Here is a 20,579-nt window from a genome sequence, read left to right on the forward strand (position 1 = left end):
ATCATAAGTTATTCTTCATCTGAATCATTCCTCATTTGAACATAAAGAAAATGCTTAATCAATGTTACTATTGGTCTTGAACTTTATTGAATATGTGCACGTTGATAGCATAGTCATTTTCACATAATTATTCAGCTACATTGCAAATAACATCAACGATACGTTTCTACATGTATTTTAACACTCCACCATGATTTACAATATATTTAATATTTCCTCTTGATTGTTGTTTATTTTAGATACATATATAGATTTCTTATTTTATACATCTGGCAGGCATCAATATTGACAGTCAATTTCACAGAAATTCATAGTGCAGATAACAGATAAAACCTTTCCAAAATAAAACATCTGCATTTAGAAACAGGAAAACCACTTTACCAAAGGAAAAAGGCATAGCCTACCAATTGTAAACATACATTCAAATATATCCATTAAAAAGAATGTAAATATTTAAAAGAAACATGTACCACGTCAACAAACACGTCTATGAATATCAACAAATAGGATTCATCAAGATAACCACTTGTTGTAATTATCACCCCAATGTATAATCCACAGGAGGATTATAACTCCAAACATAGCTATGAGTTATAGGGAGGGAAAGCATACCACTCTGTTACAAGCAGAGGCAGAGAGCAGAGTAAAACAGTAACAATGCATGCCAATCACGCCTTCATCTAGACAAGTCAATTTCACAGATTTGTAAGAGGTATCATTTGAGGTTTCTGTGATCCACACAAAATGGTATACCATGACAATTCTGTTTGCTGAGTTATGACTTACATTGAGTCCTATTATAAGAAGTTTAATAGACGTTCGAAAAACAAAGAATAGAAGAGAAACTGAAGTTAAAAAAAGCTTCTTCAAAAAGTAGAAATAATCCATGACCATAAATGCCAGTACTAAAAAAGGGCTTAATCCCCAAAAATGAATGACAGAAATGGCAAAAAAGTATTCATTGAAAACACACAATATTAACAAGCACAGCCAGCAGCGGGGGGGGGGTGACGAATCTGCATAATTTGTATGTCACTATCTGTACAACATTTCTATTTGGTTTGACAGTTTTACAGAACAACATGAACACGTTTAAGCACCACTTATCACAAGGGGTCACTGTGGATACACAAAGGGGCCGATGCACAGGGGTTCTGCAAGGAGATTGGGACTTTCCGAATTGGCCCCAAAACAACATATTGCCATGTTGACATGGAACACACTCTTTTTGGAAGACATGTTTAGTGCCCTTGAAAGAGGTCTCAGCAATGGGCTCTTTTTCTGACCAATTATCAAAGGGGTCATTGACTGATATTTTGGGGAGAAAGTGTTATGAGTAGAAAATCAAACAGAAGTATAATGCAGTGGAATAACCCACAGGGGGAATCCCAGTGCATTTATTTTACACTGCCTACATGATCCATGGGACATTCCTTGGCTGAGCATTTCATTGGACTAGGCCTCCTGCTCACAAGCTGTGACCCTGTTGGGAACCAGGGAACAGACAGCACAGGCACCCAGACACCAGAGACAGCAGCATTCCAGGCCCTTGTGGGCTGGTAAAATAGAGCACTAAGATGGCTGTGTCTCTGCAATCTGACAAACTGACATTAACATTTTAAAAAAAACATCTCTTGGTTCATGTATTCAAGTATGATTTTGTTATACTTCATGTGCAAATACATTTCAAATAACAAATACATTCTACCTCAATAAAAACACATGCTTTTGCTATCATTTGCAGTAGATCACTATCCTAATTACAGTGCAACGTATGGAAGACCTGACTCCTGACACGCGTGTGTCACAATCACCAGGACATCCCTGAGACAATACCATTTGATCTGACTGAACTCTGTGTAAGGCATGTTTTCCAAGATGAGTGCTATTGGGGTTTTGTCCTAATGTAACAGGAGAAGGGAGAGGGAGGCAGCAACGGCATTCTCACAAAAACAACACATACTTTTGCAATGCTAACTACTCTAGCTAATTACATGTGACAACACGATTACCAGCGCCAAAGTGAGTGGTTGAAACTGCAACCATACCTCCTTTATTGACATGCATCTAAAGCAACATCACTTAGAATAAATGGGTAGCTCAAACAGCTATAGTGTTGCTTTACTGTAACAATGAAGTGGCCTACTGTGATGGTTTAGTGATGGTTCATTTGAGAGCCAACCAAAAGTTGGTCAAATGTGTCACTATGATTTTACAGTAACAACTGAAAACTGGCAACACTTTCATGAAGATTACCAGTGTATTGATCCCACTATTAGCATAAAAAAAAACATTCAAAATGATCAAAGGATGACCAAGCAGATATCGTTCAATACATACCATACAAACAGTCACTGTAGTAACACAGGCCACCTACTGAAATGTAATGTCCCATTATATAACAACACAAACTATAAAGGGACAAGAATCTTCACCCTTTTTTCAGAAATTTAAACACACGTGCAACAACAAGAGAAGTGTGTGTGTGTGTGTGTGTGTACAAATCATTTTGAATGTGAAGGTGACTGGGAATGTTTCAGACTGACACCAACAAACCTAGCTGTATTATATTCTATGTGTGGTCTTGAAATGTATAGGCAGTGGATGTTTTATAATGAATGTTCACATCAATGTACATCAATGTCCTTAATAGGGAGGTGAAGTCCTGTTGGTCCTTTGCACATTGGCGGGGAAGGGTCTGTCTTTCAGTCTGTCTGTCTTTCTGTCGGTGTGGGAGGGGGGCTTACTCCATCTCTCAGTCTGAAAAGAGACTGGCAAAAGATTTGCGTAGGTTGCGTATGGTCTCAGCCTTCACCTCATCCTGGCTAAGGCTGGCCTGCGGGGCTGGGGTTTCTGGAATGTTGAAGGCATTGGTAAGAGACTGGGACTTGCTATAAAGAGAGGAAATGGCAATAGAGGAGAGGAAGAGGCTATTAACGTCATGCAGCAAACTCATGGAATGGTAAGACTAGGGCATGGCAGGAGAGAGAGAGAGAGAGAGAGACACGAGTTCTTTCAGTATGTAATAGAATTAATTACATAACTGATTCAGTGCATTGATCAGCTCAACTTGATCAGTCATGGACAAATGGCATGCTCCTTTTTCAACTTTGATTTTGACCAGGGTTCCTAGTTCTGGAGGGCACAAAGAGAAATGAATTCAAGGAATTGTTTGCAGCTTTGACTGTTAATGGCTTGTTAAAGCCATATTCCTCATGCAGTCCTAATGTACTACACAACACTTTCTCTTACTCCTTCCACATTTGGGCCCTCTATCACATGCACTAAGGAACACTGCTCTTTTAAATCTTTGTTCTATTGAACATGCTGTAATGATAAAGGTATTTTAATGACATGACGAGTGCCTTGGTCTTCCTTGTTTGTTTTTTTATGACCAATTAACTCCTATACCAAAGAGCACCTTCGAACGCCAAACACCGACTGTTGTGTATCCTAGTAGCGATTCCTCTCTTCCTTTCTCTGCGAACACTGCTCTAGTTTTAAATGATGCATCAACTAAACTTCATGTTTCATTCATCACCAGAGAATTACTAAAAAATTCAACATGGCCATACCTGATGGTACTTAATACCAACCTCTCGTCAATGAGACCATCAAATCTAGCATGATCATAAATAGTCCTTGTAATTTCCTGATCCTCAATGGAAAAGTAATACTTTTTCAGTGTTTCCTGAAATTGGACACATTATTGTTGAATCCTGTGAAGAATAATCTGAATCAAAACTTGATCAGCCATGCGCATAATCGCATGCTTGATTGTAAAAGCTTTTAACACACACTTCTACAGTTTCTGCAAATTATTTTGTAGAGCAATGATAAAGGGGAGCACAACATATAGGCTACAACAAATTCCCAAGGTTTGACAAACAAAAGGGTTGAAGGAGTGCAGGAAATTCTAGATGATGGCAGTCACTGGAAAAAGGCTTGTTGAATAGTGTGCAGTACACGAAGTGTGAAAAAACATTCCTTTGAGCATGATTTTACATAATACAAAAACAGTCCACAAGACTTATGCATATGAGTGATTCATGCATACCCAGTCCAAACATTTGTAATGTCGATCAAATAACGATCTTATAACATATCCCATTACAAAACATAGATTATTTGCAAATTCAATATTTATCTCAATATCTAGCCTACAGGAATAACAGGATCATGCACATCAGTCCCCATGGTGGAGATAAAAAGAAATGAAAGCTAAATCTGGAACACAGAATCCTCTCATCAGTTATATAACCATCTTTATCTAGAGTGAGATATATGGAGCATCCTGTGTGGCTGACTGGTGTCATATTACATCTGACAAAAACAACAGGAAGATGTTACATCCTCTCCCTCAACGTGATCAAGACAAAGGAGATGATTGTGGACGACTGGAAAAGGAGGACCGAGCACGCCCCCATTCTCATCGACGGGGCTGTAGTGGAGCAGGTTGAGAGCTTCAAGTCCCTTGGCGTCCACATCACCAACAAACTAACATGGTCTAAACACACCAAGGCAGTCGTGAAGAGGGCACAACAAAACCTATTCCCCTTCAGGAGACTGAAAAGATTTGCCATGGGTCCTCAGATCCTCAAAAGGTTCTACAGCTGCAGCATCGAGAGCATCCTGACTGGTTGCATCACTGCCTGTTATGGCAACTGCTCAGCCTCCGACCGCAAGACACTACAGAGGGAAGTGCGTACGGCCCAGTACATCACTGGGGCCAAGCTTCCTGCCATCCAGGACCTCTATACCAGGCGGTGTCAGAGGAAGACCCTAAAAATTGTCAAAGACCCCAGCTACCCTACGGCAAGCGGTACCGGAGCACCAAGTCTAGGTCCAAGAGGCTTCTAAACAGCTTCTACCCCCAAGCCATAAGACTCCTGAACATCTAATCAAATGGCTACCCAGACTATTTGCATTGCCCCCCTCCCCTTTACGCTGCTGCTGCTCTCTGTTATTATCTATGCATAGTCACTTTAATAACTCTACTTACATGTACATATTACATCAATTACCTTGACTAACTTGTGCCCCCGCACATTGACTCTGTACCGGTACCCCCTGTATGTAGCCTCGCTATTGTTATTTTACTGCTACTCTTTAATTATTTGTTAGTTTTATGTCTTATTTTTTTTAGGTATTGTTCTTAAAACTGCATTGTTGGTTAAGGGCTTGTAAGTAAGCATTTCACTGTAAGGTGAAATGTTGTATTCAGCGCATGTGACAAATACAATTTGATTTGATTTGAAATATTGAGCTATTGAGTAATACAGTTGGGATACACTTAGCAAAAAATATATTGTATTGAATGTTTTGGAATATTTTAGGAGAGCTTTGCTTACTTCAGTGGGGGGGTGGCTCCCATAGCAGGGTGGTCATGGCTGGGCTTCAGAGGGGGCTGGGGTTTCTGCTGCAGAGGAGGTTTCCCTCCGGGGCCTCCCTGGCCCTGGGCACTAGGGCGGGGCTGCTGAGTGGTAGGGGCCCCGGGGCGACCTTGCTGGGCTGGAGCCCTCTGCTGCTGTGGGACCTGGGGACCTCCTCCCTGGGACTGCTGCCTGGCGGGCTGACCTGGCTTCTGCTGGGGCCTCTGCTGGGGCTGGCCCCCTGTGGACTTCTGGCCCGGGCCTCCAGGGGGGGGTCTCTGCTGCTGCTGGGGACCTGACTGCTGTGGCCTCTGGCTCTGAGGGGAGCCCCCCTGGCTCATGGATCGCTGGGGAGAGCCCGGACCAGAGGAGGGTTTCTGCCCCTGCCCTGGGGGACGCTGCTGGGCCCCAGCTGCTGGGTTGGCCTGTCTGGCCTGCTGTGTTGCTTGGGCAGAGGGGCTCTGGGTGTTGGAGCTTTGGACAGGGGGCTGGCCTTGGGGTGAGGGGCGCTGCTGGGAGGGGGAGCCTTGGCGAGGGGCAGTAGTGCTGGTGGGGGCTTGTTGTGGGCCACCTGGAGGAGACAGAGCACTGTTTATCTAGAGTCCCTATCAAGCAGTCATTTAAAAACAACTATGTAGCTATCTTATTACCAGCTAATGAACAAAAGCAAACAGTGTCAATTGGGATTTGGGGCCTTAATATAGAGCCATTTTCTTACCTTGGGGAGGAGGGCGTTGCTGAGCCTGTGGCACTTTGGGTTGTGAGATGGGCTGAGGGGATGCAGCTTTCTGAATGGCCAACATATCACAATGAGACACAGAGTTAATGGGTTACAAATTCACTTTTAGTTGATCAATTGACCAAATATACTGGCCAATTAACAAAAGAGACCACTCATCTAAACACACGCCTTTTGACAATTGTTGACTCATTTAAGTGTAATAAACTGAGTTGTGGTTAGCAACAGTGTGTCACCTGTGCGGGCTGTGCAGCTGTGGGGCGGACAGGAGAGGGACTTGCAGTGTGTGGGACTGTCTGGTTCATTTTGGAGACGACCAATTCTGCAATTTGTGCACGGTCTTCATCCTGCTGGTCTCCAATCAGGGGCATGGAGCAGCCCACCACCTGAGGGAACGAGAGGGGGAAATGACATGTTAATACAATGTTGTTGCCAATGTAAATACAGTGTTACTACACAGGTATAAGAGCAACATAATGTAAATAGTTAAAAATACTTCTAATCCTTTACCTCTATGATGTAATCCTTGCCATCTTTCCCATGCAGAGCCTCCACAGCACACATATCCAAACCACCAAACACCTCAGAGCAGGAGTCCACCCACATTCGATACCTACAATGTTGGAGAACACTGTTACTAACTAGGAAACACACGGCTGTCTGTCTGATGCACAAAGGCCCAGTCTGTGATAGCACTCACCTGTCTGACATGGCTATCTGCTCCAGCATGGCTGAACCAGTGTTGGTTTTCCAGTTCCCTGAAATCGATGTCCGCCTGTTAAAAAGACAAGATCTACCATTTAGCATGTTCTCTCTTGATCATCTAATTCACATCAATGTTGGGATATGCAGTCTAAATGGACCTTGTTGGCCTTTGATCTGTAGCCTGTGCTAAATAGCTTGGAAATCTGTAGAATGGATTGACCTCAGTCACACCAAACAAAGGAGCTCATTTATTTCACTCACATGTAGGCCTTGTAATTGTCTCCAATTTTCTGGATGCGGACATCGTACTTTGCATCAATGAAAGGTTCAGATGTGGCATAGGTCTTGGTCAGGGCAACAACACTGGCAATATCTTGGAAGTCATATTGATTGTCCACTTTCACCTACAGGGTAAAGATACGATTGAAATAGATTATGTTCATAGTAATGACTTGTGAAGCATAAACACTGATCCAGGCCTACATTATCTCATTTAAAACAGTAACAAGAGCAGTCCAATCCTACCTTCCCCATCCCTGAGTGGGCGTGGCCCATTTTCACCACCACAGGGAAACCAGGAGTGGTGATCTGGAGCAAAAGACAACACAACATCCTCCATTGGCAAACATCATACTACACAGTCTCCAGATATGTAGGTTTGTTTGACTAAAGGGACTGTGCAGCACAGAGATTCTTAGTAAATTGCTAATTGAGTAAACTATAAACTCAAAGTTGCTGTTCTTTGCTAAAAGAGTCAGGATACAGCTAAATAAGAAAGCCACATCAAGTTAATGGGCTAGATAGATAAGATGATACAGTGAAATCAACTGAGTGAGAACCCTTGTAATTAAAACATTTACTGTACACTACCGTTCAAAAGTTAGGGGTCACTTAGAAATATCCTTCTTTTTGACAGACAAGCACATTTTTTGTCTATTAAAATAACATCAAATTGATCAGAAATACTGTGCAGACATTGTTAATGTTGTAAATGACTATTGTAGCTGGAAACAGCAGATTTTTAGGTGTACAGAGGCCCATTATCAGCAACCATCTCTCCAACGTTCCAATGGCACGTTAGCTAAAAGTTTATCATTTTAAAAGGCTAATTGATCATTCAGAAAACCATCTTGCAATTATGTTAGCACAGTTGAAAACTGTTGTCCTTATTAAAGAAGCAATAAAACTGTCCTTCCTTAGACTAGTTGAGTATCCGGAGCATCAGCATTTGTGTGTTCGATTACAGGCTCAAAATGGCCAGAAACAAAGAACTTTCTTCTGAAACTCGTCAGTCTATTCTTGTTCTGAGAAATGGCAGCTTCATTAAATAGTACCCTCAAAACACCGGTCTCAATGTCAACAGTGAAGAGGTGACTCCGGGATGCTGGCCTTCTAGGCAGAACTCCTCTGTCCAGCGTCTGTGTTCTTTTTCCCATCTTAATGTTTTCTTTTTATTGGCCAGTCTGAGACATGGCTTTTTCTTTGCAACTCTGCCTAGAAGGCCAGCATCCCGGAGTTGCCTCTTCACTGTTGACGTTGAGACTGGTGTTTTGCGGGTACTATTTAATGAAGCTGGCAGTTGAGGACTTGTGAGGCATCTGTTTCTCAAACTAGACACTAATGTACTTGTCCTCTTGTTCAGTTGTGCACTGGGGCCTCCCACTCCTCTTTCTATTCTGGTTAGAGCCAGATTGCACTGTTCTGTGAAGGGAGTAGTACACAGCGTTGTACGAGACCTTCAGTTTCTTGGCAATTTCTCGCATGGAATAGCCTTCATTTCTTACAACAAGAATAGACTGACGAGTTTCAGAAGAAAGTTCTTTGTTTCTGACCATTTTGAGCCTGTAATCGAACCCAGATACTCAACCAGTCTAAAGACCAGTTTTATTGCTTCTTTAATCAGAACAACAGTTTTCAGCTGAGGTAACACAATTGCAAAAGGGTTTTCTAATGATCAATTAGCCTTTTAAAATGATAAACTTGGATTAGCTAATACAACGTGCCATTGGAACACAGGAGTGATGGTTGCTGATAATGGGCCTCTATGTAGCTATTCCATGAAAAATCTGCCGTTTCCAGCTACAATAGTCATTTACAACATTAACAATGTCTACACTGTATTTCTGATCAATTTTATGTAAATTTTAATGGACAACAAATGTGCTTTTCTTTAAAAAAAGATGGACATTTCTAAGTGACCCCAAACTTTTGAAAGGTAGTGTACATCTACTTCATGAGGCCAGCATGAGCCCAAAAAGGAAAAGGAAAACTGGAGTGATTATGGAGTGATTCATGTTGATCGTAGAGGCGAGCTGAGCCGAGAGCAGGCCTGCGACTGTAGTCATGGAGGGGGACAGCACTGCGGCAACGCAGACACTGATCTCAGTGCAGTGCTACTGAGGGGATCCGTAGGGCACAGGAATAATCAGATCCACTCTGGCTCAACTAGGACCTGTAAACATGCACTATGAGTCTAATCAGAGCCAGTATTAAGATTGAATGCTGTAATTAGATCTGAGAAAATAGATGTGAACTAGCTATTCCGTTGTCCTTGTCTTACTGGCCACAGAAGCATGTGTGTCATCCAAACAGAGGGGCAACCTAATAGTCTGTGCTTAGGTCTGTTTAGTGTGAGGACATGGCCATGCCGTGGTGGGGGAGGAGTAGAGAGAAGCAGATGGCAGAACACCCACCATTTCCCTGTGGTTGGGATAGTAAACCTGCTCGATCAGTGGGAATTCCTCTGGTCCCAGTTGTTTGTACAATCTCACCATATTAGCAAACTGAAACAAGACATGATAATACAGAAAACACGTTACCTTTACAGTAAAATTAATAGTCATGATCTGTCTAGCTCAAGAAAAAAACGTTTTAATCTGCTTTATATTGCCATACTTACCACTAGTGTTGTCAGAATTTTGACTTCGATACTGATACCAGGTTTAGTATCACAATACATCACGATACTCGATACCAAAACAATATTAAAAAGGATTCCAAAACGATACCATGGCAGAAAAAGAAGGCGTATTAGCTTAAGTCACATAATGGCACTTGATCCAGACAGATCTTTTGAGTTCAAATATCATTACATTTTAAATGTTTGATGTCAATTTTTCAGAGACAGCCATGTATGTATTAATGAATCAATTATACAAGCGTACAAACAATTTGACTTTGTTTTTACCAATCTAACTACATAATGTTAATCTAAATATTAAATCAAGCTGTAGACTAGGCCTATTCACAATACAGGTGAATGCATATTCAATAGGAATGTGTGCATGCATTGAGTTATTGAGCTTATTTTTGCTGATTTCATGGGGCTACAGATGAAAAATGTTCTGTTTCCTTTCTATTTGGGACCTATTTTATTGTACTGATCAAAAACATTTGTATAGAAGAAGCAATCTCTTCTTTTATCAAAGTGTGCACTGTCTCTTTAAGATCAAATGACGTCATTCACACACAGGGAGAAACAGGAGAGATGTGACTGAGGTGTGGGAGACGAAGTGAACGAATAACGTTTTTTGCAATGACTGAATGGTTTTTGGTGACAATCCGCTTTGAAATCAGCCAGTGGCGACCCGTCATTCAGGGCAGGTGGGGCTAGCCGTTGCCTGTTTTGCATGTTATTTTAGCATTAATACCTGTCACATATCAGTTTGCAAACAATGTAAAAAATCTATAATTGAGTTAATAAAGCTGCATACAAACATGGTCTCTTTTTTTCTTTCTTGAGTAAGGCAGCTCCAAAATGCAGGTGTTTCAGCCTAGCTCAGTGCTTTCTGAGGTGGTGGGGCAGCCAGCAGAAAATACAGAGTGTAGGGGTTGGTAATGTTCTGTAGTTGCACTGTGATTGGCTCGGTGCTCATCAGCCATTTGACATAAACATTCCACAACAAGTTGGAAATCGCAAATTCAACAATGAGTGGTTTGTAAGGAATCAGTGGCTAACTGCAAGCGTTGCAAAGCAATCGGTAGCCTGCTATTCAGTGAAGAGGGTGTGTGGTCCAAGTCTGGGTAAAAGGGTCCCTTTTCCAAACTTAAAAGGATAAACATTCACATGCAACACCATGACTTTCGCTGCGTTCAAAACAACTGGAAACTTGTGTAACCGATGTGAAATGGCTAGTTAGTTAGCGGTGGTGCGCGCTAATAGCGTTTCAATCGGTGACGTCACTCGCTCTGAGACTTGAAGCAACGGCCGTGGCTTTTGTGGCGCGATGGGTAACGATGTTTCGTGGGTGTCAGTTGTTGATGTGTGCAAGGGTCCCTGGTTCGAGCCCAGGTTGGGACGGAACCTACACTGTTACACTCGGAACTGGGAAATCTCAGACTTCAGTGAGTTCAAGCCAACTGGGAACTCTGAAAAAAACTAGCTCCGACTGGGAAAATACGTTTTGAATGGTCATTCCAAGTCGGGAACTCTGGCCTCTTTCTGAAGATCACTGACGTCATGATTCAACCTAGTTTTTTTTCAGAGTTCCCAGTTGTCTTGAAAGCACCATAAATCCAGAGAATGCCAGACTTTGGTGACAAAATTTGCACACATGTCCGAGCCACCTTCCTGTTCAAATGAGCAAGGCCCAACAAGGTGAGTCCAAAAATGTATTGTATGCTGCTGCATAAATTATGTAATATGCCAGGAGGATATGTATACTGTAGCTAAGAAAGTAATACAAAGTCTATGTTGTGTAGTTAGCTGTTAGTAGCCCATGTGCCTCACTCTAATAATTTGGTCCCTTTCCCCCTCATAACTTTGTCTACTGTTCTGACTTGGTAGTGCACATGTAGCCTATAGCCTGTTTTAGAGAAATGTCATAATCTAATATTTTAAAGAGCTTAAATTGTCTGCTTATATTCCTCCTGTATTTATCCTACGGTTCTGACTTGGTGTACAGGGAAAATACTGTAAGAGCGGCCCATGTTTGGAATACTGTCACTGTACATTTCAAAAGCGCTGAACAAATAATTATATTGACTAGGTCCGTCTTAGCTCGCTCATTAATGTCTTAATCGAAATTACGAATTGCCTCTTTCCCTTATGCCATAGTTTGTACATCTCAATTGTCAGTAGAAACAACATTTGTTTAAGCAAGTCAGCCATATCAGCTATATATTTTTTTTTTAAGTCAGTAAATGAGGTTGAATGAACTGTTTTGCTGCCAGATAATGCTCAGCTGATAGTGAGGTGTAGCGGTGGTAAGAATTCACTCCATGATGCTGAAAATAAAGCTCTGCTGTTGGGACAGCTTTATGTAGGCCCTAACAGTTTGTGGCACTGTTTGTCACCATTATAGTGCAATTCATGTATTGTTTACTGTTGTGTTGTTTATTGGCTTTGCTGGAATGCGTCTACATAATATATAAAAACATTTGCCCCAATGAAAAATGTACATGCTAAAATCACCACTGAAACCAGCTTGTAGTAGTAGGGTAGTGAATTGATATTAGCTTCAACTGTAAGCTAGAATGGAAAGTTAGCCTACAACATTTTGCAGTGTTCCATTATTCAAGTGTGTTAACTTTTCTGCAGCACAATGGAGTGGGGAGCTAACATGATGCAGCCCAGACTGTGCAGTGGTTCCTCGGGACAGGCTAGAACTAGCAATGAGTTAAGCTTACCGTATGCTTCCCAGACGAAACAGTTTGCGCATATATTATGATGATATTTTCTGACGTTTTGGTCTTTGGCAGGGTTTGTTTTCTTGACTCAAGTTGAGGTTCGGTAGCCAAAGTCTACGCCCCTTCATCGGTGATTGGTCAACAGTACTACTCCTAGTAGGGGTGGGAGCTATGGACGGGATTATTCAATTTAAGTGCTCGTTGTCATTCAACCAGAGAAGACTAGTTTTCATGCAAATTTTTCCACTTGAGAAATACTGCACCAAACATCTTAGATTGATGTAAAAGGACCTCCTCGGCAAAATCGTCTAAATTAATTATAGATTTTGGATTTATTTTAGATTAATTCTACCTATTTTGAGAAAGTGTTACTGGGTATGTTATTGCTATGGTGGGTCAAGAGGGACAAACAACAGTATATTGCCGCTTTTTTTCTTCTTTTCAAGCGAAGGTCTTTAGGGAGTACGCAAGCACAGACGTTCGTTTCGCATAGCCGAGTTCTGCCAGAATGTATAAGGACTCCTTAAGTGGAGCAGGCACGGTGCGCTTGCTCTAAAAGGGGACATCGGCTGCGCTGATAGACAGACTTGATCCTCTCTCAATTACTAGACAACGTTAGACACATTTGATAGAAGTACCAAAAGTAACAAAAATTCTAGTACCAAACCATTTTTTATGTTCTAGCATCAAAAAATAAGTTTCAGTATACCGGGCAACACTACTTACCACCCATGGCTTGTCACAGAAGTTGTAGACAGAGTGCAGAGAGTTTACACCTGGGAGACCAGCGTACTGCAACCCAATCACTATGTGTCGGTGGTCTCCATTCTTGGCCATACTGAAGGCATGCTGTCTAACCAGCACAAAGTCAGGCCTGAAACATCTTGCAAAATAGAAAATACAAAACAATTCCACAAATTACCAATACATTATATTCAGACAGACATATGAACATTTTATTCTGGTATTGTACTTGAAACTTGCAAGAAATCCTGCATGTCCAGCAATCATGACACACTGATGATCTTTGTTTTTTAAATAACTATCTTAAAGATCCATTGCAGCAGTTTTTTTCTCAATATCAAATCATTTCTGGGTAACAATTAAGTACCTTGCTGTGACAGTTTTCAATTAAAATGGTCAAAAAGAAACAAAAATAGCTTCTTCAGAAAGAGCAATTTCTCAAGCAAGAATTTAGCTAGGACTGTCACCAGGCAGACCAAAACTCCATCCCACCAAAACAGGCAGAAATGTCAGGTGGTCTTTTCAAGCAGCTCTTACACTAAAAAGGCATTGTCATAATTTTCACAATTTCACAGTATTATTCCAACCTCATAGTGTGGAAATATAAAACACATGAAAATCATGTTTTTGAATGCACTCAGCCTTTAAACAGCATGTAGAACACTGTATTCAAAGGATGTACAGTAGACTTACTTGGTGACCTTGGTTTCATTCCGGATTGCTTCTATATCAACACTATAGGCCCCCATTGCATGAGCTATCAAGTTGATTTCAGAGAAGTCAGCCTGAATGGAAAACATCAGTGTCAATCCCCAACCTGGTCTCCGATTATTTTGTATTATTCTGTATGGAAATCTGAGATACTCCACATTTAGTATGATTACGTTGTTAGTATGTTACGTTTCATATAGTTACATAAGACAGATGGTTACTTAAGGCAACAACTAAAGTAAGGTGGTTGGTAGGGCTGGATGAGTGTACGTATAACGCAAACATCTAGCAACCCAAAGGTTGTGAGTTTGAGTCTCATCCCAGACAATTTAAGGTATTTAGCTAACTAACTAATTTGCAACTACTTAGCATGTTGGCTAATTCTTCCCCTAACCTTAACCATTTTAGCGAACCCTTCACCTAACCATAACCTTAACCCTTTTAGCTAAACCTTCCCTTAACCCTAACCTTAACCCTTTAACCTAACTCCTAAACTTAACCTTAACCCTAACTCTTAGCATATTGTATGTTTTGCAAATTCGTAACATAATGTACGGAATAATACGAAATGCTCTGAGACCAGGTTGCAATCCCAGTCAAACAGCATTGTGATTCTAATAACAGGGACATTCTAAGGTTATAGTTCACTCCAGAAATCGACGTTTGTCAGACGTGATTAAATTAGATGATAGAGTTAAGACAGCTGGATCTAGAAGACAGATGGTGTGGAATATCCTACTGTATTAATTCAATGGCTTTGTCCCCAAATACTATGAAGATTGTACAGGGTAACGACTATCACCTCTGCAGATAATGAGACATTCATTGCACAGGGCTATTCCTGCTGAGAGACTCATGGCGCACATAGCGGAAACACTCTAATGCAACATAAAAGGAGAAGACAGAAATAGGAGACATGGAAAAAAGAATCCCAAAACATATTCAAGTCCTCATTTACAAAGCACAGATGGTAGTATTAACTCCACCACCGGGTATACATTTTTTGGGGTCCATAATATCATCTTATTTTCCATAGATATTGTTATGAGATTCAGAGTGACAACATATTATCACACTTAATGATTATCCAACTCTCAGTCCACTTAACATAGTTCAATATGTGAATCATGTCTTGTGTTTTCTTTGATTCATTGTTTATTGCATATAGTAAGTGCAGGTCTGCAGCACCAATGTACAGTCTGATAATGTCACTAGATGCAAGGGTTGTCTATCTGTGTGCTTCAATCCCTACACTCAATAATGCCCATCATGAGGTTACCTGTGAGTCTCATTGGGTGTTGTATTACTTCAAATCACCTCTCCAACTCCTGTGTGGCTCAGTTGGTAGCGCATGGCACATAAAACGCCAGGGTTGTGGGTTCAATTCCCATGGGTTACCAGCACAAATGAAAATGTATGCACTCACTACAATATGGTTCTCTGGATAACATCATCTATTAAATGACTCAAATATAAAATCAACTCTATTCTAAATTGTCCTTCTTTATTTCACGCAAACACCCCTTTATTCTACAAAAATGTCAAGCTAAAAAGCACGTCTTTAATGCCTTGTATGGAAAAACCAGTCACCAAAATAATTCTACAGGGAAAAGAGACAATGAGAAAAACAATGGTGCAAGAGCAACCCACCTGTTCCACCTTAATGTCGAATTCACCATGAACCTTTTTACCCTTGAAGACCTTTGCCCTATAGAGAAGAGGGGGTCAAGAGGGGTAGAAAAATATTTGACTTGCATAGCAACGTGGCCTACTTTGGACAGCAGTTTTTAATGCTTTCCTATCACACAAGCATACTCAAACGATGGTGACATGTACGTACATCAAATAAAACAGAAAAACATTAACTATTTTGGAATAATAAATCATCATTGTATCTTACACAAGTATCTCAAATTGAGTGTGAAGCTCAACAAAGTCACTTATAGATGATTTGAACATGATGTGCAAATTCTAGCTGCCCATATGCTCCTAACTGAGAGCTTGTTTATTGCTCGATTCATTGAGTGATGTGATTGGCTCACTGTTTTTCCCTGCCCCTTTATAAACTGTTGGTGGTGGGCAGTCCAGCGGAAGGCGCAGCCTTGGTTTTGTGAAGAGAGGTATTACTTGGATGAGATGATTTAAATTAAGGTCATCATGGAAATGCTTTCCCTCCACTGAAACCTGTTTTTGTTGGATTCAATTTGATTGTGTTTTATGTATCCCTCCATTTTGTTGCGACGCTAAAATAGTTGATAAAATACAAAATTGGGAAAGAAATAAATGAGCTTCCTAACAAACAATAACGCTTCATAATAAATATAGAAATCTAGAGCAAGACCACATCTTTCACATTGAGGATTGGAGTTTTGGGCTTGAAGAATCATTATTTTTGTTAGGTTCAGTTTGACAATGTGCAACTGCTCATTAGTTGGCTGGCATATTAAACGAATGGGTAAGTGAAGCACAATGCACACAACACTAAATGCTTTACCAAGCTAGCTATCTTAAGATGAATAAATAATTTAATTCACTCTCCATTATCCCATACTGCCAGTTTGCTTGCTAGCTGAAGTTAGCATCACTATTTAGCACAACATATCTAGCTATCTACTCCACTGACTCTCAACAGCTAGCAGGCAGCTGCTTCATTTCAAAAATGAATCCATTGTTATTTACGTTTCTAGCTACACTAGTTATCCAGTTAATGCCAAGTGTCAACAAAGGCTTACTACAAATTCTAGCTAGCAACAACAGCGTAGCTTGCCAGTTAGCTTACTTTAGTTACAGCAGGCACAAGCCCAAAAAGATGGGCCTGCTGTATTTCAACTGTGTAAATTGGAGGTAATACTGTTCTATATGCACAACAAAATATTAAAGGTTCAATATGTAGAAATCGCTTTCCTGGTTGCTAAAATTCTAATAGTTCGTTTAACTTCAGTTAATGGGACAAAACAAGCAAGTATAGTGTAGAGAATCATTGTACCATCTACACCCCTTTGAAATACACTGCTCAAAAAAATAAAGGGAACACTTAAACAACACAATGTAACTCCAAGTCAATCACACTTCTGTGAAATCAAACTGTCCATTTGTGAAGCAACACTGATTGGCAATAAATTTCACATGCTGTTGTGCAAATGGAATAGACAACAGGTGGAAATTATAGGCAATTAGCAAGACACCCCCAATAAAGGAGTGGTTCTGCAGGTGGTAACCACAGACCACTTCTCAGTTCCTATGCTTCCTGGCTGATGTTTTGGTCACTTTTGAATGCTGGCGGTGCTTTCACTCTAGTGGTAGCATGAGACGGAGTCTACAACCCACACAAGTGGCTCAGTTAGTGCAGCTCATCCAGGATGGCACATCAATGCGAGCTGTGGCAAGAAGGTTTGCTGTGTCTGTCAGCGTAGTGTCCAGAGCATGGAGGCGCTACCAGGAGACAGGCCAGTACATCAGGAGACGTGGAGGAGGCCGTAGGAGGGCAGCAGCAGGACCTCTAGCTCCGCCTTTGTGCAAGGAGGAGCAGGAGAAGCACTGCCAGAGCCCTGCAAAATGACCTCCAGCAGGCCACAAATGTGCATGTGTCTGCTCAAACGGTCAGAAACAGACTCCATGAGGGTGGTATGAGGGCCCGACGTCCACAGGTGGGGGTTGTGCTTACAGCCCAACACCGTGCAGGACGTTTGGCATTTGCCAGAGAACACCAAGATTGGCAAATTCGCCCCTGGCGCCCTGCTCTTCACAGATGAAAGCAGGTTCACACTGAGCACGTGACAGACGTGACAGAGTCTGAGTGGAGAACGTTCTGCTGCCTGCAACATCCTCCAGCATGACCGGTTTGGCGGTGGGTCAGTCATGGTGTGGGGTGGCATTTCTTTGGGGGGCCGCACAGCCCTCCATGTGCTCGCCAGAGGTAGCCTGACTGCCATTAGATACCGAGATGAGATCCTCAGACCCCTTGTGAGACCATATGCTGGTGCGGTTGGCCCTGGGTTCCTCCTAATGCAAGACAATGCTAGACCTCATGTGGCTGGAGTGTGTCAGCAGTTCCTGCAAGAGGAAGGCATTGATGCTATGGACTGGCCTGCCCGTTCCCCAGACCTGAATCCAATTGAGCACATCATGTCTCGCTCCATCCACCAACGCCACGTTGCACCACAGACTGTCCAGGAGTTGGCGGATGCTTTAGTCCAGGTCTGGGAGGGGATCCCTCAGGAGACCATCTGCCACCTCATCAGGAGCATGCCCAGGCGTTGTAGGGAGGTCATACAGGCACGTGGAGGCCACACACACTACTGAGCCTCATTTTCACTTGTTTTAAGGACATTACATCAAAGTTGGATCAGCCTGTAGTGTGGTTTTCCACTTTAATTTTGAGTGTGACTCCAAATCCAAACCTCCATGGGTTGATAAATTGGATTTCCATTTTTTATTTTTGTGTGATTTTGTTGTCAGCACATTCAACTATGTAAAGAAAAAAGTATTTAATAAGATTATTTATTTCATTCAGATCTAGGATGTGTTGTTTAAGTGTTCCCTTTATTTTTTTGAGCAGTATATATTTTCCATAACCAAAAATGTATTTTCAGCTGTTTGAAGCTGGTGTACAAAACCGAAATGAAAAGACGCCAAAACAAAACTTAATAGAGGGAAGCATAGAAATAGCAAACATAGAACAGATCTACCACTTAGACTTTCAATGAGAATGACAATCAAGAACTTATCTTTCTATGTGAACTTGGTCGGGTTACCCAAAAAGTTACATATAGCAGCTATAACTGCCAAAGCTAGGCAGAGGTACTAAGTAGACAGTCATATTTCTCAGTGTGTCTGACATATTACCTGCCTCTGATTTACCTTTCATGTATTTCCACTCAAGCCCATTCTCAAATAACCTGATGCTATGCTCTTGGTGTAAACCTAGGGTGTTGTAGTCAGTTCTATGGTACTGAAATTAGTTAAGTCAAAGCTCTCGGCCAGGGTGTGACACGGGCATACCTTGTCCATGGGCTGCTTACAGGGAAAGGAAACCAATGTGTAATTTGAGTGAACCATCCCTTTAAGCATACCAAAAACAAAACAAAAATGACATTATGCACGACAGAACCATCTGAATATGTAGCATAGTCTCGTTTGCCATGCCTGGCACACGCGAGACCACCTGGAATGCGCTGGTGGTGCAAACGAGCAATTTCTGTGTCCTGTTTAGGTAATGACTGTGGAAACCTTGTCTTTGACATATACACTGTATTAGTCTCACTTTGTCTCGCTCTATATGCATGCGTGTGTGTGTTATGACTATAGTAAAGATGAAGTATATCCTAATTATGACCTGTTTATTGGAAGCATAGGCTACTGGCCCACATTTGAGTATAATGGCGTCTAACCTTACACATCACTCTCCTTACCAGTCTGTCTGTTGGTCATCAATAACCAGGAGTATCTTGGCACCAGAGGCAACGCCTGCTTTGTCTGCTACCTCGTTGACTTTCTCAGCGACAGCGGCAGTGGTTTGTTTGACAGCTTTAGTAAAGGAGGATAAAAAGCCAGCTCCGCTTCCAGTGCCCTCAGAATGCTGGCTGGTAGACATACGCCTCTCTGGTGGTCCAGGCGACACTACTGCAGGGTCTTGCTGAGGCGGGTCAGGGCGTTGTAGGTCAGTCATGTACCCATTGGGCAAATTGGACATAAAATTGCTGTCCGACAGCCGACGACGCAGGTAATTCATGTTGAAGATCAAAAAAGTATACGAAAATGTATATGGCGAATCCTCCCCTCTGATGCAAATTAACAATGGATGGATTAACCTACCAATAGCCTATAACCAAACCTATTTTTCCATTTGAATAGAAGGATCAGTTGGAAATGAATCAATCCTGAGTCGCAGAAGAAAAAACGGTTAGGTTGTCAAAATGGGTATCTCAATTAAATTCGTTTTTTTATAATTCTACCGATGGAGTGGCCTGTACCTGCTTCAAGGTTTAGACCTGTTCAATTGACTCGAGGAAGGATATGTCTACTGGTCACGGTGAGAAAACAGTCAACACGAATATCTAACCTTCGCCTACCTCAAATAATTGTCCACATTCGATTCGCATCCATCAAAAGATTCGTGGGTGGCTGCGTAAAATAGATACCAGGTGAGTCTGGCTTCCACGTCCTCTGACCAGACAGGACGTGCTTCGGTCTCAGTTCTAATGAAAGGAGGATCCGGGACTTACAATTGGGTGTACATAATTTGTCTTATTGCAGCACCCCCTACCCAATCCTTCTTTCGAGGTTCGGCGCAGTTTTTCCTTCTATCCTCCTGCGTCACTCCCCTGTATCCTTTGAGACGAGCGGGGCAGGTTGGGATGAAGGGTGGTGCTGAAGAGAGACTATTGATAGGCGCGTAGCTTTCGTGTCGGGGGAATGACTGCGGGCATTCTGAGAAATAAAACAGACACTTCACCTCCTACAATGTAATCATTGCTTTAGACAGTGTAGGAAATGAATAATTGTGATGTGGTAAAGCAATTTATACAGGAAATGCGCCATCTGTTTATGCTCGTGATGAAGGAAAAAAGTGAAAAAAGCGGTAACAATAGCGATATGTTGAGGCATCTGGTTACATTTTGATATTAAAAGAAACGAATTGATTTTAGAGAGTTTGTGATGCATTATCATAGGCTGCAATT

At 41.7% G+C, this 20,579-nt stretch overlaps 1 protein-coding gene across 2 annotated transcripts; it reads right to left on the reverse strand.

Annotated features, from left to right (window-relative positions):
* Positions 1-61: 61 nt before the first annotated feature.
* LOC115200065 (synapsin-1) lies at positions 62-20,353 on the reverse strand. Of its 2 annotated transcripts, none has more exons than XM_029762764.1 (13): positions 19,311-20,353; positions 15,550-15,607; positions 13,882-13,973; positions 13,171-13,327; positions 9,510-9,599; positions 7,342-7,404; positions 7,078-7,220; positions 6,812-6,886; positions 6,622-6,724; positions 6,348-6,497; positions 6,091-6,160; positions 5,352-5,943; positions 62-2,891 (listed from the first exon to the last, which is right to left on the reverse strand). In XM_029762764.1, exons 1-13 carry the CDS (start codon positions 19,628-19,630, stop codon positions 2,756-2,758), a joined length of 2,049 nt encoding a protein of 682 aa, XP_029618624.1. In that variant the 5' UTR covers positions 19,631-20,353; the 3' UTR covers positions 62-2,755. The 2 variants fall into 2 exon arrangements, with proteins under 2 accessions (XP_029618624.1, XP_029618625.1); XM_029762765.1 differs by having other exon boundaries at positions 62-2,853; positions 19,311-20,352.
* Positions 20,354-20,579: the final 226 nt, after the last annotated feature.

This window comes from Salmo trutta, chromosome 9, assembly GCF_901001165.1.
Source record: "Salmo trutta chromosome 9, fSalTru1.1, whole genome shotgun sequence".
Classification (NCBI taxonomy): Eukaryota; Metazoa; Chordata; class Actinopteri; order Salmoniformes; family Salmonidae; genus Salmo; species Salmo trutta.

Coding starts and splice junctions, on each gene's coding strand:
- LOC115200065 (XM_029762764.1), bottom strand. CDS start 19,630: ATGAATTACCTGCGTCGTCGGCTGTCGGACAGCAATTTTATGTCCAAT. Junction 7,405..9,509: donor ATCCCAACCACAGGGAAATG/GTGGGTGTTCTG, acceptor CTTTTGCTCCAG/ATCACCACTCCTGGTTTCCC. Junction 2,892..5,351: donor GGAGCCACCCCCCCACTGAA/GTAAGCAAAGCT, acceptor CTCTCTTTATAG/CAAGTCCCAGTCTCTTACCA.